The sequence below is a fragment of the Apium graveolens genome, unplaced genomic scaffold, assembly GCF_009905375.1.
Source record: "Apium graveolens cultivar Ventura unplaced genomic scaffold, ASM990537v1 ctg2397, whole genome shotgun sequence".
Lineage (NCBI taxonomy): Eukaryota > Viridiplantae > Streptophyta > Magnoliopsida > Apiales > Apiaceae > Apium > Apium graveolens.
This window is the reverse complement of record NW_027417636.1, coordinates 4,624-27,049: the sequence shown is the minus strand read 5'-3', so window position 1 is coordinate 27,049 and position 22,426 is coordinate 4,624. Positions and strand designations below refer to the sequence as shown.

Genomic DNA, 22,426 nt, shown 5'->3' with positions numbered 1-22,426 from the left:
ATTAAAGAATTATAAATGCTTAGGAAAGTTAAGATGAGAGAGTGGTCTTCTCCTGCCATGTTTGTTTTGTTGTGCGATTGGAAGTGATAATAGGTACAATGGCCAACTTATGGATGCGTATACAGTGTATTTGTATTTCAAACATATAACTCTAATGATATTTGCTCTCAGACCTTTTCCTCTGTTTTTTTCATGTATTTATTTGGGCTTAATAAAATCATAGCCCGCATAAGTGGACCATGCCCAACAAAGTTCAATATCTCTCTCTGTTCTTTTTATATTATTAGCTAAATTTTAGTGATTCTCGTAAGTATAATTAGTGATTTATCGCTGGAATATAACACATATGGTATTTAAACTGATCGTTGAATGATGTACAAAAATACAGTGAAATCAATTTTTTTTTTAAAAAACTCGTTGAATGACAGAAAAAAATAATTTTAAAATGGAGGAAATTATGTGTGTTGTGTACATGGTTATAAAAATCGGCGATTTGATCGATTAATCGTCTGTTTAATCGGTAATCGGTGAGTTACCGATCTTTTATCTCACAATTGCCGGAAAAATCATTTTTCTGGAAAACGGGTCAAAATCGTTAATAATCGGGTCAAAATCGGAGATAATCGGGACAGTCGTGAAAGTTTGAGAGAGTAAACGATATGGTTGGAAGAAAAGATGAGCTTAAGGAGGAAGAAAAGCATACATACATGTTTATACGAGCAGAAGAAGGAAGAAGATGATGCGCGATTCCCAAGATGCCTTTGATTAAAATAGATAGATACATTGGGTTATATGGGCAGTGGTGGGACACTTAAAATAATGTAATGTACGGTCCATACAGACAATACATATTCCTACTGAGATATTACACAATGTACTTTATGATATCAATCAAAAGTAAAATGATTTTTTATATAATTATAATATATTAATATTTTTTTATAAATTATTATTAAAATACATTCGATTAGTACTCCGATTAATCATTCCGATTAATCCCTGATTAGCCGATTAATCTATAATCGGTACCTCAACCGATTAGTTCCGATTTCCGATTTTTACAACCATGGTTATGTATAACAGACTGCATGTAAGAGTTATGTAAGGGGTTGTGTATTTAAAATTCATGTTGGGTTGTGCTTGTTTCTAGTTTTTATTTTAAGGGTGTTTCTATTTGAACATCCCCTATATATAATATGTAAAGAAAGGTGGATGGGGACGAATGACCCACAATATTACAGTAGAATATTAAAGAATTATACAGAGTTTTAGGAGAATTGGCGGTGCTTAGGAAAGTTAAGATGAGAGAGTGGTCTTCTCCTCCATCATATCACCGCCATGTTTTTTGTTGTGCGATTGGAAGTGATAATAGGTACAATGGCCAACTTATGGATGCATGTACAGTGTATTTGTATTTCAAACAGATTATTCTAATGATAATTGCAGATTGGATATTTAAATTTAACATATTATCCAATGCCCCTATCGAGGATGTATATTTTTGGTAAATACTCGCTTGTAAAAAGTGTAACTGAATTACTCCTCCGTGAGTTGCGTATTCCATCGGCGACACATGTCAAGACACGAAATTGGCTGTTTTTGTTAATTTTATTTAAAAAATGATTAAAACTGACATACAACATATCTGTAGACATATGAGGATAACGAATTTGAATGCGAGATGAGCAGAGGCGGAGCCACGTAGAGACCTTTGGGTGCCTATGCCTCCATGTGTTTCAAAAAAAGTATAAATAATTTTACATAATGCTCGCATATTTGACAATATTAATCTACATAATATTACTCTATGTGCCTCCGAAATATTAATAATTTGAAAAGTGCACCATTGCCAAGTGCCTTGGGGGCTGCCACGTTACACATTCATGATCCTCATATAGATTGATCTGATAATAAAACTTTTTTTTTTCTAAAATTTAAATCATGTTATTTGTTGTAGTAGTATAATTTTATAGCTCTAAATTTGATTTTGGTATATGTTAAGTAATCAATCAAGTCTAAAACCTTAAGATAAAGTATAAAATCTTAAATGGTTGGGAAATGTCCAATTAATATCATGTTAAATAACCGGTAGTTCTAAAACTCCGGGGTGCCAAATTAATGTCGTAGAAGGCCTTATACTCTTCAACAATATAAAGACATATATTGAGTTGGACATTAATTAATCACATTTTGGGGTTTAGTTGAAACTTGTAGTCCTTCGATCTAAAAAATATAAAGGGTTTTTTAGTGTGCATATAGGCATACAAAAAGCATAAATTCTCGTGCGTTTGACTTGTTTTTATTTGTGAAATTTTTTATTTGTAAAATTGATGTGAATGCGGAAAAATTTATTAAGATTAAAACTAATTCCACTAATGAAAATAAGTCAAACTTACGAGAGTTTATGCTTATTACGTACATGTGCATACCATAGAAACCCCAAAATATAAAATTTAATTAATTTTTACTCTGATTATCTCTGGTGTAGTTTGAAGTCTTGCAGAGCATGAGGAAACATCCCCGAGGAAATATTCCCTAACAAACTCCATGGTTACAATATTAAAATAGCAATTGATCACTATGATTATTTAAAAAACTACCCTACTATCAATTGCTCGTGTAAATATAAAGTAGAAGTGACATGAGAAAAATAAAAACAAAAAAAGGATTGTCTACCAGCTCTACGGAGATTAGCAGATAAGTTGGGAAACTGCATTTCCGAAAAAACGGTTCCAAACAGGGCCTTTATAAATTGGATAAGGGAGTCTAAAATAGGTTATGTACATTCTAAATATAACTGTAAAAAATATGCATAGAAAAAGAGCATTCTAAATTCTCATAGCCTAGTATAAACAACAATCAACCAAACATATTTAAGATATTTAAGCGATGTACTATAAGGTTAAAAAGCTTGCATATCTGAATTGCACTTGAAAACTATTCATTAAAGTGAAGAATTTAACTCACAAGTACATCTGGGCTTGAGCACAATGAATTCTTTTTCTCCAATGACCTTCATCCGTTCGAGACAGAAGAGCAACTATACTTGGCACATGAAGAGAAGATATACGACTACTTCACAACCAATCTCCGCCATCTTACACTCAAAATCATACATCATAAGCTTTTCCCAACCTAAGATACTAACTCTATAGTCTATAGGTATTCCCAACCTAAGATACTAACTCAAAAGTCTAAAGCACTTAGTACACATGAGCCATCCCCAGGAAAATCTTGACAAATACGGATTACAGCCGATCATGCAATAGGGCCTACTCCTGTCCATCCAAACATAGTTTACATAAATAAGTGAAATATGTGCAAGGATGAAAACATCCAAAAGTTCTTAGGGAGCGAGTATGTCAATAAATATATAATGGAAGTAAGGGTTCAATTATTATATCAAATTAAAAGGGGAACTGTAAACAACAAATTAAAGGATACTTGTGCATCCTCCTAGAGACTACATGATAGTAATCTGTAATCCAACTTAACTTGCATTATTCGATTATCTTTTCTATGCACAACCAATGATACTAAGATGCAACAATGACTGAATAAAACATGATTTAAGAAATAACATTAGTGCATAAAAGACAAGGTAAGTAGGGTTATATGGCAATACTTGGTGTGATAACAAAATACAACAGATTCTGAACAACACAAGTCATTTTGTTGTTCACCCTATTTTCAGGTCTTTAATCCTGTGTCATAATACAAAATATATTTACGCTATTTACTTCAAAACCAATCATGAGCATGTTAAATTTTATCATGTCTAAATATAATAACTTTAATGGAAACATATATACATGTTTATATAAATATGATGCATCGATTCTAAATTTGCATCTCTCTTTAGAAATTAGAACTGATGCTTCATATACCAGTTACATGTATAAATTTAGTAAACATTATTGCACAACTTAAAGAAGGAGTATAAATTTGTACCTTATCATAATCTGTAACATGAAAATCTACTTCCGGGTCTCCATATATCTGAGTAGGATCTAAATTTAGTAACCGAGCTAATTCCTCTACCATCCTGCACAAGGCGAGAACAAATAAGTAACCATACAAAAAAAGGTCAAAGGTAAATATTATGCTAGCTTTCAAAAGTGTTAAGAAGAAAGGCCACTCTTACGTTTTACTGAATAAATGGCCAACAAAAGAGCAAGCTAATATTAAAAAGAAAAAAGGTTGTAGAACATTCGAAGCTGATAATATAAAAAGTAACACTGAAACTACTCCAATAAGCATGCAAAACAATAGCTGCAATAATTTCACAAAGATAAATGTATAAAATAGATACTAAAGTGAACCCTCAAATAAACAAATAGTCTAAAGGAATGCTAATGAGGTGCAGAATTATACTCGCACTTCAGAGCCCTATCATTAAGCATCGAACAACAATATATCATTGTCGAAATCAAACTGACAAGAAATCACATGTCGGGAATGTGACCGGAACAGAACTGAGAGCAGAACAATAGCACAACTTTGAGCGCATGCAGCATTCTAGACCTGGTTAACTATATGGCACATAAAAGTGGAACACTAAAACGTTGACAGGAGCATTTAAAAAAAATAGTTGTTTCAGTATATGAAATTTATCTGAGAAGATGCAATATCATGATTCTTTATAAAGAGGCAAACATAGAAAACTGTTCAAGAACAAGTATGTGGATGTGAGCTTGTTTTTCCTTGTGTGCAGGGGTATGCGCAATGCGTGTGAAAATGACACAATGGAAAAACTGGTTAAGAGGTCAATATTAATACAATTTATCTCAGATTAGATGGTTAGGATTATTACCACAAAAATGGCGAACTACAATAAATGAAGGTGGTTTTACCCGAAATCAAGATTTAACAAAATGGAATTCGTATGAAAAAGACTGATTACTTTATCACAAAAAAAAACAAAAGTAGTTTCAAAGATCCATTACCAAACCAAAAAGATCATTTTCAAAAATACTACATATATTCAAGATCATTGAGCTAAAAGTAGGAAGTAAGTAAATAAAGAGACGCAACCACATGAAAGCTAAACTTAATTTTTCTGCGCAGTGCGCGGACGGTTTCACACAAAGAATGAGCACATGGATTGAAAAATAATAATAAATATAGTACATTATATATATTTATACAGGAAAGGTCTTGCAAGCATACCAATAGCTTCACATTAAAGTCCACCTAATTAAGAATTACATGCTTACACTATTTGCATTATAATTCCTACACACATGTCATATTTTCTTTTCTTATTTAAATTAACTCACACATCCCCTTTTGCCTTCAACAAAACTTGAACCCTTGACCACCCGGAAAGGGAGTGAGCTAGATACCATTAAGGAAATGAATCTAAAATATGCATGGAAAATAGCATTAATGCATCTTAATAAAGCCTATGTAAAATGGCAACTTATCGCAATACATACGTTTAAACATAGCATGCCACTTGCTGAAGAAAAATAATCTCACGCTATAACTCATCTTTACTATGTATCTCTGAATTGTTAGTACTATTTTTTTCACACTTGATGCGTCTAAAGAATGTATCCCGTATTTTTCCCTTCATTTTAGATTTTCATATAGTGTTATCAGTTAAGCAACAAGGCATGATTCACCTTTAATACGAATGTGGTACAAAAGCCAGCACAACAAGATCTGATATCTTAGGGCAGTAGCGCTTACATTTATGCAATCTTTGGGAAGTCCATTTACAACTTCATAAAATACAAGTCAAACAAGTTTACTAAATTACTATATCATGTTCACAAGTTTATTTAATATTTTATATATTCTATACTACTGTACTAAAAAAATTACAGAGGTCCATTAAAATTTTACGACATCATCACAAGTTTAATACATCAAGTCAATGACATAAAAATCAAACATGAAAATCTTCTTGTCAGCAATTGTGATGAAAAAATGTTATCCATGAAGGCACCATACATCTTTTCATATTCGACCATGAAAGCTCCGGCCAATGGCTGAGCCAGGAGGTAAACCTCCTACGGGCACCAAATATACATATATATATATTCCGATTGAATTTAGATTTTTTTTCTAATTTCGGATATCCAAAATAAATTTGATCCAATATAGAAACCCGATTAATTTGGATCTAGATATTTACTTTTGATTCTTTTTTTACGTTAAATTTTAAAAACAATCCATATACAGCATCAACTACTACAATATGATTTTCTATAAAAATATTATGATACATCACACGTTGAATAAAGTCTAAGACTGACATAAAAAAAAGTGTGTGTTGTGTCTTGTATGTGACTATTGTCTTTCTGAATTCTTCCAACCGGTCAAGCACATGCTTAACATTTTTAAAATTTATATTAAGATCCTTTAGGTTTTATCTCAGTCAGCTCCTGTTAGAAAAAAAATCACCAAAACAAATATTGATGAAAAAAAAGAGACCAGCCTTGGGAATTTGGGGGGCAAGGAGAGAATGTTGCATATCATTAAATCATTATATATTTATATAAATATAAATATATAAACATTTAATGCTCTAAACGACTCCTAGATTCTGTTTTGGAAAAAATAGCCTTCAAGAAAAAAAAAAGTCCAAAGGGTTGTTAATAGACTCCCATTGGAATAATTTATATTGACAAAGATTATCCACTGTAGGATGTGTAACCCACTTAAGTTCAACCTCTCTTAATGGTATGTATACATTTTCTTGGAAAAGAGCTTTACCATTTTAAATTTATTTAATTTCCATAGTAACTAATATCTCATGTTTCACCCAGGTAAATCTAGTAACCGCTAATTCACTTCCATCACATCCAACAAAATTTGTTTCATATTAGTCTCTCTGCCGGATGGATAAGATCTGTTTTCCTAATCTTTCACGGTTAAATCCTTTAATAGGCGTGTTCTAAGTATATGTAACGAGAATCCAATACTATGGGTAATGTCAAATTTGTTAATTGACTAGATATTATAACATAAGTAATTTCAGGTTTACATATTAAGATAATACGTCTAATTCATATAGCTATTCTAGTTAAAGCGTTGCTTGAAGGGGGAGTAGTAGTCAATCTGAATGTTTTAGTTCAGAGTAAAAGATGATAAGAGAAGGGTCAAAAAAGATATACAGATGAAAGTGATGATTTGATATGGGAACCTAGATCTCCCCTTGACCATATATAGTTCTGACTTTTGAGGCAAAAAAATTAAATTTTATCAAACTTTTGTAACTTATAATCACCAATACAAATTCAATTCCGAGTATAATCAAAAGAATCGGATTAATATTGGCATAACAAAATCTCTAGAAGCCAACGGGCAGATATATTGTTAAAACATCGAATAATGACTATATATCCGGTGGACAAAACACCGAGCTAACTCTAGCAAAAAGCAAAAACATGCAAGTAGCAATCAATCCAACACTTCCAAGTAATTTCATGAAGTAAACATCTACTATATGATGTATTTAGTATACTAGGTAGATTTGAAGATAAATGTATAAAACAGCATAAAGACTAGACATTTAAGAAATCATCAGAACATTGGTTAAGACTAGCGGTAAGTAACACTAACCTCTATTTAGACATAGGCACTAATGGGCAAAAGTAGTCGGTCAAAATTGTGTCATGTTCAATGATCACAATCCCTTAGCCCAGAAAAACTTTAATATTGGCTCACATAACATATGTTAACTTTCTCCAAATAACATGAGTTTCAAAAATTGTGACATTACCTATATTCAGAACTATTTTGTTATTGCTTCATTGGGCAAAACACAAGAATACAAATATAATAATGATTACCGGAGGCAATCCTACTTAATGTGCTAGCTAATCGTAATGTCTTTATGATACATTTTTATCATTTGTTAGTGAATTATTTTCATCATTTACCTGCAAGAAAATATGATTACAAACGGGTTAAATATCGAAGTGATCACTCAAGTGAAGGTCATATATCACTTAAGTCATCAATCTCAACAGGGTATCATCTGAATCACTAAAGTCATGATAAACATCAAACAAATACCTCTAAATATGTGCTTGAGAATTAAAAATTATTTTTATGAAGTTCTATACATTTTTCTTGAATGGTGCTGCAACCAAATGAAAAGTTATGGATTATAGTATTTATGATAATTTATCTAGATTTGGTTAAGTCTATATTCTAATAATTTTTATTTAAATCAAATAAAATAGCTATAAATTTATAAATAAATAGTAGATAAATTTTTAAAAATCTAAATATATTATCTAAAATACTAGAATACATAACTTTCATTTGGTTGCCGTAGCATTCAAGATAAATGTATAGAACGGCATAAAACTAATTTTTAATTCTCGAGTACATATTTAGAGTTACATGTTTGATATTTATTATGACTTCCGCGATTTAAATGATACCCCATTGGGATCAGTGACTAAAGTGATATATGGCTGTCACTTCAGTGACCACTTTGCTACTTAATCCGATTACAAACCTATGAATCCTTACTAGAAGTCAACTTTTTTAATGTTCCACCGGATAAAAAACAAAGTTATTCCTAAGGTGAAGACTTAAAAATCTAAAATTTAACACGCACAAACACTTACTTACACACACACAGACACACACACATATATATATTACATCTTCCACACAGGAATGAAGCATTTATAAAAGACTTAGCCACTCCGTAGTGGCCCAATCAATCATGTGTAGTGACAAATTGTTATTCAGCTCCCAAAATAAGTATCTCAAGGTATGAGATCCAAATAGATTGCAAATGACAAAAGTACTGTCAACAGGATTAATTGAAATTTCCAAACTTGGAAAAATACATGATTTATAAGAATAAGGGGCACAGTCAGAGAAAACTAAGGCAAAATGTAATTTCGGGTATAACTAATTTAATTATGCTTAGAAGACCTAGAAGATTAACAGGCTAACCTAGTAGTCTCTGCATCCTTCACAGGATCCAAGTTATCATAAAATGTGTCTTCTTTGACATTGCAACTTTCATCTTGTGTGCCCAATAGGTCTGCTGTATTAGAGCTGGAACCACTAGAATTTGCAGAATCCGTTGCATTTATATCCTAGAAAAATGTCAATGTTCATCTTTATTAGGTACTTAAAATTTAGCCCAAAACTAAACAGTATGTTACTGAAAGAGGTGCAATAAAAAACCAACAATATCACAATGGATATCAGGTGGCTGACCTCATCATTTTTTTCAATGACTTTCTTTGAAGTAGAGGCTTTAGTAGAAGCAGCAGCACTACTGGAAGAGGTTTTCTTTTGCTCCTGCTTTTTATGTTTATCTTTTTCCTTTGTAGTTTTGACCCCTTGGGTATCTGCCAAAGTAACGGAACTCATTAATTCTGGAGTTTGCATAATGAAAAGCAAAAGCACCTTAGCATCTTTCAAACTACAATGTGCAACCGTAGGCTCTGATGCAATTATAAGCATCATTTTCCAAACAACCATCCAGACTTAACAGACTACCAAAAGCATCACAAGAAGATACCATAAGATGATTACACCATAGATAAATTCCATTACTTTTTACTAAACATGCTTGTCTATTGTGATGTGTGCGCCCAGGTAGCACACAAAGAGCTTCAGATATATTATTTAAGCCAGTAAAAAAGGTTTGCATGCTAGAAATGAAGGGGTGAAGAAAGGAAGGTACCTCCATCTCCATTAACAAATGATACGAGATCATCGACTTCACGAGTATCTTTATCTTGACTAGGGTTTACTCCAGCCAAGAAGTCCTATCATTATAGTAAAGTAATCAACAGTCAAATTTTTAAAAGAACTATGGAATTTTGAATAAATCTCAGTTAATCTTTATCAGATGAAACGTTCAAAGTTCACCTTCAGTTGCTCTACATTCTTCACTAATGACTCTCTCCTGTTAGAGTAGAGCTTCTTACGTAGCCTCGTTCGTGTTTCATACTTAGGGCACTCTCGTAAGTTCGACTTTTTGGCCTGCCCAATTGCTTAATCAACATTAGATTAACAAAAGAAAGAAAACACAATATGTTTCACAACTTGATATTAGACAATAAGAATGCTGGTTACAAGAAGAAAACCTTCGAAAGATCCTCAGTTAAATATGGGTTCAGCATACGGCATATCTCTTCAGTAGGTTTATTACAAATCTTTTCGGCCAGTGCATTTTTGGTGTCCTTAAACAGTTTTCCCAGTTGCAGGTGGCTTGAAAGTTTAAGCAACTCCAACAGAATTCTTGCATCCCTTTGGAGGAAGTTTTCATTAAAACTCTCGTGCGCCTATTCAAAAAGAAATCAACTCTAAAATTTAAATTGTTGATGTCCTTCATGCTATTGCAGAGGAAATTCTGCCACATAATATACCAAAGGAATCAATTCTTTTGTATTCACTTGCTTACATAGTTACTGGTCATTGCTTTGAATTCAAAGAGTTACCTGAAACCTTAAATTCTGCACATTTTTCAACCTTTTAAAGATGAACTTTTCATATCCCCCTTCTAATTTTATTTGCCGATGTAAGGAACTAGATTTTTTGTGTTGCATTTTTCATTTTAGTCGTCTTACAGTTGGGAGAAGTACAAAAGATTTTACAGCAGTCTTAGTGTAGAAAAGAAATGGCATACCAATCATAAGTTTCAAGCAATTATATCTAACCTGGAGGGAGTGGCGTCCTGCATGAAATCTGCAATAGTCAATCACTAAACTCAAAGTAGTAGGTGTAATTTTTTCAGGTAGTGTTATAGGATTGTTCTTCGAAGTTCCAGCTCCTGATTCCATTTCATGACGAATTCTGGGGCATGCTATTGCAACCTCAAATTCCACCTCTTGTACAGAACCGTCAGCAGTTTGAATCCATGCATAGGATTCCATAGCCTATAATCCACAATAAAATATCATAAGAATAAAACCATATGAATTTAGGGTACAGAGTACAAACTCTATGGCAGCGAAGACAGATTATGTATGCTGCATGAGATCTCATTTTCAACACAAATACTTCAGGAATGTTAGGTACCCCATGGAGCCACATTATATTTTTTAATCAAAAAGTTTCTATTTTAGTAAACATTAAAAAAAATAGCCAATCACTACACAGTATCATAGTTTTGTAAATTATTTGTATCTATTAGCAACACAAGCAAAACAAATCACTTATTTTGTGTTCTTTTTAACTTTGGAACATATGTGCACTATTTTGTAATTATAAAAAACCAGTCTCAGCTTTTCATTAGAACAAAGAAGTTATAGAACCAAACTTTTTCTGCTGTACCCCTGATTTTAAATTAAATAAGTAAATTTCAGGGTAATTGATTTGAAAGATTTTCAAAATCACTATTTAACCCTTATAAAAACGAGATTAAATTCTTAAAGTGAGCAATAAATCAAAACCAAAAACAGCCCTGAACTGAGAATATTAAGTAAAAAAATAAACTCTTTTACTATTAAGTATTAAGCTTTAAGATTGCCAGTTGTCACTACACGCTGAAAAACATTCAATCACGTAACAACATAGACGGAGGGAGAAATGATACAAAAAGGAAGTCATTGATATCAAAGAAAGTCATTCTGTTAATTTCTCAGTAAATTATATAAAGAGGGGAAATACTAAGATAACATATTAAATTGGACAAAATAAGATATTAAATTGGACAAAATAAGATATTAAATCGGACAAAATAAGAATGCACAGGGATCATAAAACAACCCTACCACGGGTTTCTTCACTTCTCTTTCAGCTTTAGACATGGTATTGGCAACAAGGTTGTCTGATAGATTTTGTTCTCTTCACTTTACTATTTAGATGTGACCTGTGTTACAAGAAGATTTGTGAGCAAATAAATTTAGATATATGAACAAAAAGTTGTACCGGAGATTGACATAGAGATTACTAAATGTGACAGATAATAGTTGCATCTGTTTTAACTATCCTGAAGCATATGAATATCAAGAAATTTGATAGACTTGCAAAAATGCATATAGACATCATAATCTTTAATGAATTTGACTTTTAAATGCATGTCAAGATAAAAGTTTCATCACTTTCAGTGGAAGTTTCAAATGTAAACTCTTAACATGATTGCATAGTAGTAGCCAGTAGGTAGTAGGTAGAGAGGATTAAGGCATTTAAGAAAGGTAACAGATGCAGTAAAAAAAATTACTATTTTATTATTACTCTCCACACACTTTAAACTATATACTTATATTATAAAATACTACTCTAGTATAAACAATTATAATCTATAACTAAAATTGACAAAACGTTAATGGACAAAATATTTAGCAGATTGCATTTAACTCGGTGGAGCTACTACCAGTACTACCTCAGTTTTAATTTAAGCTATGTTAAACTTTTTACACATGCATATTCAGGTGTAAAAAAATAAGATTTACAATAAAAATTAATGTTATATATGAGTATTACCTTTTACATCTTATTCTTAACACCATAAAATACGTGCAAAAAAGTCAAATGTAAATTAAATTGAAAAAGGGGGAGAAATGTAAGCTACTACTATGAGAACAGAACGTATATACTATACACACGGGGTCCACAACGGACAGGTATTTTCCACAAGGCTTAGCCTAGCGCATAACCTCTCCTCCTGGCAATCAGAGGCTGAGGATACAAACTTCATAGGAGGCATGTGTATGTGAGTAATTAAAATTCTGGAATTGACATTGACTAAGAAAAATATTGCACTTTCACAAAATAGCAAGTTAAATAAGGAAAAAAGGAAGAATTAAACTTGAAGAGCTAAGAAAAAGTTGCGACAAAAAGGACCAATATTTTAACACACTGCTTTGTATATTAATCTTAAGTAATAGAAACAAGAAGCATCAAACACTATATCAGACATAAGAAAGTGAGTGAACATCAAAAGCTAACCTTATTTCAGAAGAACATCAAAACCAACATGATATCTCAATTATCAACATATATTATACACAAATATGCATTCCCTGTGCAACCCAAGTAAACTAATACCAATAAATTTTATGAATACATATAAAACATGCAAATCAACCATAAAAACTAGGCGTTTTTATAAGACCTGAGATAAATGACTGGGATATGTATGTGCGGTGGAACCTCTTCCAAAAATACTCTTTTTTCTCTCTCAAAAATCAAACTACCTTTCTTTATATCAGAATATCAACGGCTTTCTGTATACTAAGAACAAAATTATAGTCACGCTATTGCTGCTCATTACAAACAGCTTGTAAGTGCGTAATTTATTTATTTTATATCAAATGCAAAAAAATACATTAATGAGTCTCCAAGAAACGGGTCCCGCCAATTAAAGACACGGGTCCTACCAATTAAAGACGGGTCCTACCAATTAAACAAGTCTAAGAGTTATGAGATACGTGAAACAGAGGTAGCTTTAGCTGGAAAAAAACTCGGGAAATGTTATTTAAAATGAATAAAAGTGGGGGCCCTCAACTTTCTATTGGAAGTATTATATGATGATAAAACTTTTCTGAAGAGTGGGTCCTATTAGTGCGACGTTTGCCACCATAAGGAACATTCCTCGTGAATGTATATTGTCCCACTCAGACATTTAACTTTTTGAAAGAGTAAGAAGCGGTTTCAAAAAGCAACATGTTCAAAAAGCGCATACACTATGCAAGGCAAAGAACACGTTGCTAAAAGTGGGCCAAAATTTGATTTATAATTTTGTGTATTAGTATTAATTAACAATAAGTATGAACTAAGAAAAATTAATATATATGCAATTTTAGATGACCCAAATTGCATATTGTCAAACACAATATTTCTTTTTCAAAACTTATAAACAAATTTGTAAATAAACCAAAAATACATAGTCTGATTTTAAATAAATTAATAATCAAATTTGTAAATAAACTAATAATACATAGTCTGATTCTAATTTATCGGTACCAATAAATTAACATAAAACTATGATTAAAACAAAGAAAAATAGATATGAAGAGAACAAAGAGACAAGATCTTTGTTGATATAAAAACAATGATTATAAATTTGGAAGCACAAGGACTAGTTGGCAACTAGTGGGGGAAATTGCGTTAGTATGATCTTCTTTTTCTCCCTAAAACAAATCTACATAATAATTTATTTAAACATATGTACAGATATACATATGTACAAATATACATATATACAATATATTTATACAATATCATTAAAACCAAAACATTTAAATTTGTCAGTTTGGTTTACGGTCGGTCATTCTATTCAATAAAATAACTAAACAAATAACATTATTATAATCAATAAGAACTAACTAGCCAATTAACTTATCTAACTAAAAAGCATTGCCTTTTACATCTTTTTAATATAAAACCTCCAAAACACCAATTACACCCGCATCAATTGCAATCATTCATAAAATATATAAAAACAAATTAGCGAAACACACTGAAAAGCATCAATTTCGCCCACATCAATTGAAATCATTAATAACTAAAATATTTAAGAAAAAAACATGTGCATTCACATGTTATAAGCGAGTATATATATAAAACTGAAACATCACCTTGTTGTTTTTACTTGTATAGCCATCTATTTTATGTAAGCTTTATTATAATTTGTCGGTCATCATAAAAAGTTCCTAAGTGCTTAAATTAAAGGAAGTAATCTATATTTTCCATCCTTAGGAATGTACCTTAATATCATAAGTTCTAGACGAATAGGACCCACTTGTCATAATAGTCCTTTTGTCTTCCGTTACTTTTCATTTAACTGTAAGCCTTCATTAATCTTCATGCTTTCCGTTAGATAAATTAACTAAGAGTTGAACCTCGATGAATGAATATCCCTGAGACCGCGAATTTCGTCACTTATTTAGGCAAAATTAACTTATTTCTATTATGTTGGAACCGAGAAAAAAATATTATTTTCATTGTCGTTTTTCATTTATCAAATTTTTATTTATCAATATTCTACCGTATCTGACTGGACTTCATCTCTATATAACATTTTACGCCACCTTCTAAATTTTTGGCTTTTTAACCTTTTAGCAGACCTACCTCAAATTTACGCATTCAGTAATTTTCTCTCATAATAAACATTATTTTTAACAAAGTAAAAATCTAATAAAACCGACCTCTTTATGATTTACTTGTAACCTTTCAGTTTTTAAATTTATACGGGCCTAACTCTAATTTAAACAAATAGTAAGTTTATCCCATCATCATGGGCAATATTTCTTGTAAAGTTGTACTCCCTCCGTCCCGGTAGGTTCTTAACATTTGAAATGGAAAGTTCGACACACATTTTAATGCTCTTATCTAGTATAGTCCAATAACTTATTTTTAAGATTTTCCTTTTTTTTGAATAAAAATTCGAACATTTCATTTTTATTCAAACAAAAAAAGTTTTTAAAATACTTAATGTTTTAAATGTTAAGAATTCATTGGGACGTAGGGATGGAAATCGGGTCGGGTCGGGTCTGGTATTGCAGAATCCATATCCAAACCCGAAAATTTTATTCATACCCAAACCCGAAAAATACCCGAAAATGAATACCCGAACCCGATCCATCGGATTTCGGATCGGATTCGGGTATACCCGAAACCCGAATTTTTTTTGAACTGGATATTCATACTTGAACCCGAAACCCGAACCCGAACCCGAAATCTGAAAATTTGTATAAATTATTGATAGTGGAAGTGCTTGGGATCGAACACGCGACTTGTAGAGAAAGAGCTTTAATGTGTCATCTTGAACCACTACACCACATCATTAATTGTGTTATTATATGTATAGCTAATATTTAAAAAATCAACTCAATTGATACCCAATTTTTTAGATTTATTACTAAAAGATGTTTTGTTAACCCTGTAAACCTTATCACCTGTTTAAATGATTGAATAATTATATTTAATTAAACTTTATAGTTAGTTAATTTTTAACATAAATATAAAAATATATGTTCTAAAAATTATATAATAATATGTATAATGTATATTATTAATATATATATATACTTAGTTACCCGGACTCTTCATTTTACTTAGAGTACCCGTGTCGGACACTCGACACTCGGACATGGGTATGGACATTTGGACACTTATTTTAGGCCAAAAACATGTAAATTTTTCAGAATATTGCCGAGTCCGACACTTGGATACGAACCCGTGTCCGACACCCATACCCGAGTCCGGGTAACATAGTATATACATATATATTATAATGTGTAATATATAAAATTCTAATATTATATATATAATTAATATATATATATAACAATTCAGGTTTTTTCGGATTTCGGGTTCGGATCGGGTTCGGATCGGGTTCGGATCGAGTTCAGATAGAGTTTCGGATTTCGGATCGGGTTTCGGATCGGTATACCTAATATCCAAATCCAAATCCAAAAATTTTCGGGTTCAAAAATTAAATCCATATCCAAATCCAAAATCCAAAAAATCGGGTTCGGTAAATCCAAAATTTCGGGTTTCGGATCGGGTATCCGTCGGATCGGATTATTTTGTCATCCCTATTGGGACGGAGGGAGTAATTACAAATCTTGAGAATAGGATTCCCCGATTACAATTGTATTTCTTAAAGTTAATAGGACCTATATCTAATTTATGTTGATAGTAAACATTCATAAAATTATTAGATCTAATGGGACCTACTTCTGTACACATTTCTCATCATCCTTCCATTTTCTTAACTTTATTATCGTAAAGATAAAAGCATATGTATATTAAAAAATTGAGAAACTTAAAAAAAATGCATATTCATTTAGACATCATAATCAATAATGAATATGACTTTTAAATACATGTCAAGGAAAAAGTTTCATCACTTTCAATGGAAGTTTCAAAATTAAACTCCTTACATGAGGCATAGTGATGCTAAACAAATAATTAGATATTAGTTTGTATTTATTTTATATTACTCCGTCCGTCCCAATCATTTCTTTACACTTTCCTTTTTGGGATATCCCTTCCAATTCTTTACATTTCAAAATTTTCCAGAAGTAGTAAAGTTTTTATAATATAAAAAGTAAACCCATCCACTACTTGCATCCACTATACCCACTTTATATATAAAATATTAATCGGTCCCACCACTTTACTCACTTTTTAAACTTTCCACCACTACTTTATCATTTTTCTTAACCTCCGTGCCCAAACCAAATGTAAACAAATGGTTGGGACGGAGGGAGTATTAGTTAGAAATAGATTTCATTGTTATTAAAAATACATTTTTATATATATAAGTATTAGTATATTACGGTAAAGAATAAGAAAAAGATTTATTTTCTTCATAAGGAAGATTTTACTTGGTGTTTAAGTTTTAGGAGTTTATATAAACAATTGTAATCTTATATATTGAATAGAGTTAAATATTATTATTTGAATATGCGGATTTTTGTGTGTTTTTACTGATTCTCTGTAGAGATAGGTCATTTATCCCTTGTTTAACCCTTTACCCAATCCAGTAGTATCAGAGAGTGTCAGTGTATCAAAGCCTTTGTTCCTCCACCCAAACACCAACCTCACCAGTAACCAATTACCATATCCAACCATTCCATTACCAAAATTAGCCTACAAACGCATGAAAAATCACTGCCCAGCCATCTTGTCTTTCAGGAATTTAATCAAATACTTCACGGCAGCCAACATAAACTGTCCTAGCAACTGCCCGCCACAAGAAACTGCTCCCGGCAGCCACCAGAAGTTGCTCCAGTTGCTACCAGAAGAGCAGAAACCAAACCCTAGAACTTGCAAAACAATAATAAATTTTCCAGAACCTGTAAATCGGGCAATTTTTTTAATAATAATTCATATTGACGAAGTAAACAGCATTCTTGATACGTATATTGAGAATAACAATTCAAGATTAAGAAATTTGGAAGTTACATTTGAAGGTATGAGTTTGCAAATGCAAGATGTGCAAGCAACACTCAAATTAATTATAGGTAAACTTGGTCTGCAACATAATTCTCCACCATAAAGACCTCCATCTCCGCCTCTAAATCAACCTAATGGTGAAAGAATGTGAAACTTTATGTTGTTGATGGAGAAAAAGTACAAGACCGCCAATTACCCAACATTATGACCTATTACCTAACATTATGAGGATGATGCGCCTAAAATTGAAGTTGTGAGCAAGAAAACCGACATCATCATAGTGGAGCACTTTGATTTTGTAGGCATCAACAACATATTGAGCACGACTACCACAAAAAACTTTTATTCTTCGCATCTTGTTCCCTACGATCTTGCTATGGAGTTAGAATTGGATGTCTTCAAGGGCTATGACAAGTCATCCCTTTGTTCGTTGATTCTCAAGTATTCTAAAACTCGTGGACAGGTATTTTTCAACGGCGAGGCGAATGCTAGGCGAATGCTAGGCGAATGCTGTGGAACAAAAAACTAGAATACTAGTTTGTATGTATTTAATATTGTTAGTTAAAAATAGATTTAATTGTTATTTAAAATATAGTTATGTCATATATATATATAAGTAGAAATATTCTAGATTATGATTCAGAATAAAAAAGGATTTGCTTCCTTTATTAGGAGGATCTTACTTGGTGATTAAGTTATAGAAGTTTATATAAACAATTGTAATCTTATTTATTGAATAGAGTTGAACATTATGATTTGAATCTGCGGAATTTTGTGTGTTTTAGTTAATCCTTTGCGGAGATTATATTTCCTTGTCCCGCCCTTGTCACGCATCACATGTTAAGATGCAATGCAAGGCTTTTAAGAAATGTAACAGATGCAATGAATAAATTTACAATTTTATAATTACTCTCCATACACTAACATACCCGGCGTCCACAGTTATTTTCTACAAGGCTTAGCCTAGCGCATAACCTCTCCTCTTGGAGGTTGAGGATCTAAACTTTATTGGAGGTATATGTGTGTGGGTACTTAAATTATAGAATTGACATTGACTAAAGAATTTTTTTTGCTACTATATGAACTTCATTGTGCACTTTCAAAAAACAGCAACTTTAAAAACGAAAAGAGTAAGAATAAATTTGAAGAGCTGAGAAAAAATTGCAACAAAAAGGACCAATTTTTTACTCACTACTTTGTATATTAATCTTAAGTAATTGAAACTAGAACCATCAAACATCATATCAGACATAAGAAAGAGCGAATGAACAACAAAAGCTAACCTTCAAAAAAACATCAACAATCAACATGATATCTCAACTATCAACCTATCTTCTATACAAATATGCATTCCATGTGCAACCCAAGTAAACTAATACCAATAAATTTTAAGAAGACATATAGAACATGCAAATCAACCATATAAATTACGTTTTTTATTAATCCTGAGATAAATGATTGGAATATGTATTTTTGGAAACTCTTCCAATAAACTCTTGTTTCTCTCTCTCTGACCAAACTACCTTTCTTCATATAAGAATATTAATAATGTGTTGTGTCATGTGTGTATATACTAAAGTACAAAAGTATAATCACACTATTGTTGCTTGTATATAACTTATTGCATTCTGAGAAAGAGTATATAACTGCATAATTTATCTATTTTATATATCAACAATAAAAATAAAATAAAAGAGTCTCCAAGTAATGGTTCCTACCAATTAAACAAGTCTAATAGTTATGAGATATGTCAAACAGAGGTAGATTTGGCCGGGGAATATTATTTAAAATGATTAAAATTGGGGGCCTCAACTATTTTATTGGAAGTATGATGATATTTGTCACACTCAGACATGTTAACTTTTTCAAAGAGGAAAAAGTGGTTCCAAAATGCGACACATTCGAAAAGCGCAGAAACTGTGAAAGGCAAAAGCTGACGTTGCTAAAAGAGGGTCAAATTTTGATCTATAATTTTTGTATTATTAAGGAACAATGAATTATGAATATGAACCAAGAAAGATTTATATGCAATTTTAGTTAACCTAAATTACCTAGTGACGTACACAATATTTCTTTTTAAAATTTATAAACGAATTTGTAAATCAACCAAAAATACATAGTCTGATTTTAATTAAATTGACAATCAAATCTGTGAATAAACCAAAATAACAGAGGTTTTAATTTACCAGTGCCAATTAATTTACCAGGAAACTATGATTAAAACATGCAAACAAAAATGGATATGAAGAAAAACAAAGGCACGAAATCTTGTTGATAGAAAAACAATGATTACAAATTTTTGAAGCACAAGGACTAGTTAGTAGTGGTGGGAATTGTTTTAGTATGGTCTTGCTTTTCTCCCTAAAACAAATCTACATAATAATTTTATTTAAACTTATGTACAAATAAACAGATTTATACTATTTCTATACTATATTATTTTCGGATTTTATGAGAAACTAAGAATATATCTTGATGACATATGATTGTTGATGAGTCATAATTGTTGTTGATATTTAACAATATTAAAGCCGAAATTTTAGAATTTTGTCGGTTTGATTTTTGATCGATCATTCTATTCAATAAAATAACTAAATAAATAAAAATATTTTAATCAATAACAACAAACCAGACAACTAACTTTTCCAACTAAAAAACAATACTTCTTAAATATTTTTAATGTAAAACCTCCAAAAAAACACCATTACACCCGCAGGCAGCATCAAATGCAATCATTAATGAAATATATATAAGAAATCGTGAAAACACAAAAAAAACATCAGTTGAAATCATTAATGACCAAGAGATTTAAGAAAAAACCCCAGTATAAGCTACTAAGGTCTACACTGAATCACAACCTGTATAGAACGAAGGAAATACACTTACAGCTTTAATGAGTCATGCCCCATCAATTTGCCATCCCACCAATTCTGTGACATTGAGACTAAATACACGCGCAGGAACGGATATACCAATATTTGCCAATAATATTTCCAAGTGATGGGCTGATGGCATGCAAAACTGAGAATGAAGCATGCATTACACCATCCATGGGACTATGGTTTTCAATTGCAAACTACAGCAATGGAGCATCCATGAGACCGTCCATTTGAGCATTGGTTTCCAATTGCAAACTACACCAACGAAGATGAAGATGCCAGTTCCGGAAAAGAATTTAACAGAGCATGAGAGCATGATATCACTTAGTACAGGGAGGGGTAGGTGGACCATTATAGATAGCCAGATAGGTCAGTTTCTTTGTTGAACATGCATCTCACCTTCATTGCAACAAAAAAAACAAAAGAATATTTAATATAAATAATTTTCTTAGTAGCATCATATACATAGCAAAATAAAAGAAAGAACTAAAAAGGATGACAATGAAAAATGCAGTATCAAAGTGTGAACCAGAAAACTAAATTTCCATGCCAACAGATATATCACGAGGATATTTCGGTACAGGTCATTTTGACAAATTGACTGCTAGAACAATTACTGACAATCTGAAAACGTAGATACTAGTATAAAACATTGGTCGAATTTATCACAAATTCTTGGTATGACCTCATATCCTTCGCCATGCACGGGTAACTTTTAGTATTCTTTTTTATTAATTTTTACATTCTAATATTTGTTTATAATCTGCATCTGTTTTCGAGTTATATTTCGCCAAACATTGCAATAATAAACACTTAACAACTTACTAACAGAGCTCCTCTATAGCGAACTTCCTTTCTATCATCATCTCAAGTTCGAAAACCAGAAACAATTTGCTAAAATCGAAACGTACACAACTCAGTCACTTCTACAACTTAACAATAGGTGTGTACACAAATACTAAATACTTAACCAATATGAGCATTGAAAAGGCAGAATAGTCATGATAAAAGTATGAAATAAAATTAGGTTAAATCATCAAAATAAGTGAAATTAGAGAGAATACATACAGATATTTTGTATCTATTGGAGCTGTGAGAGATAAGCCGGCTTGAGTTAGTTGTGTGGGACCCATAGTTTGCCGCCGGAGCCATTTTTAGCGGCGGAGGTTCTGATCAATCTTGTTTTCCGGTACAGTTATCAATTATGTGTCACTTGGGTTAAAAATGACCCTAAAATGTCACTGTACATCGTGTACGGTTTATGTAAAACACCTAAAATGGAATTTCGTGTAACGTTTTGACATTTTGAATTTTTTATGCGTAAAACGTAGATGAAGTTCCGTTTTGGTTAAAAAACTATATGATGTACCGTTTTGAGCCAAAACGCTACTTTAACCACCGTTTTGCACATTATAAAAAGATTTTAAAAAAAATTAAAGTACTAAAACGGAACACTATGTACCGTTTTGCACTAAAAATACAAAACGGAAGACGAAGTACTGTTTTGAAATGACATTTTGGGCAACTATTTTCAAAAGTGACATTTTGGACTATTTAGCACTCAAAAGTGACATTTCGGTCCATTGTTCAATTGTATTTAGTTCTAGAAAATTAACAAATGTAGCAGTTTTTTTAAAAATGATGTATTTTATTGTCCTTTAAAAATAATAGCCTAAAACCCGTGCATCTTGTTTTTAATATTATAT

At 31.6% G+C, this 22,426-nt stretch overlaps 1 protein-coding gene across 4 annotated transcripts; it reads right to left on the bottom strand.

Annotated features, from left to right (window-relative positions):
- Nucleotides 1-2,821: 2,821 nt before the first annotated feature.
- Nucleotides 2,822-21,929, bottom strand: LOC141700445 (SKP1-like protein 21). 4 transcript variants are annotated; one of them, XM_074504219.1, is made up of 11 exons: nucleotides 21,789-21,929; nucleotides 20,728-21,119; nucleotides 11,706-11,803; nucleotides 10,650-10,868; nucleotides 10,077-10,274; nucleotides 9,859-9,972; nucleotides 9,671-9,755; nucleotides 9,199-9,332; nucleotides 8,929-9,074; nucleotides 3,952-4,045; nucleotides 2,823-3,278 (listed from the first exon to the last, which is right to left on the bottom strand). In XM_074504219.1, exons 3-11 carry the CDS (start codon nucleotides 11,739-11,741, stop codon nucleotides 3,273-3,275), a joined length of 1,032 nt encoding a protein of 343 aa, XP_074360320.1. In that variant the 5' UTR covers nucleotides 11,742-11,803; nucleotides 20,728-21,119; nucleotides 21,789-21,929; the 3' UTR covers nucleotides 2,823-3,272. The 4 variants fall into 4 exon arrangements, with proteins under 4 accessions (XP_074360321.1, XP_074360323.1, XP_074360320.1 ...); XM_074504221.1 differs by having other exon boundaries at nucleotides 11,709-11,803; XM_074504220.1 differs by lacking the exons at nucleotides 20,728-21,119; nucleotides 21,789-21,929 and having other exon boundaries at nucleotides 2,822-3,278; nucleotides 11,706-12,145.
- Between the last annotated feature and the right edge of the window lie 497 nt (nucleotides 21,930-22,426).

Excerpts from the sequence above, each read along its gene's own strand:
- LOC141700445 (XM_074504219.1), bottom strand. The coding sequence starts at position 11,741 with ATGTCTAAAGCTGAAAGAGAAGTGAAGAAACCCGTG. Across the intron at positions 10,869-11,705 it reads GAGAAGTGAAGAAACCCGTG|GCTATGGAATCCTATGCATG; the intron begins GTAGGGTTGTTT and ends TGTGGATTATAG. Across the intron at positions 4,046-8,928 it reads AAGGATGCAGAGACTACTAG|GATGGTAGAGGAATTAGCTC; the intron begins GTTAGCCTGTTA and ends CGCCTTGTGCAG.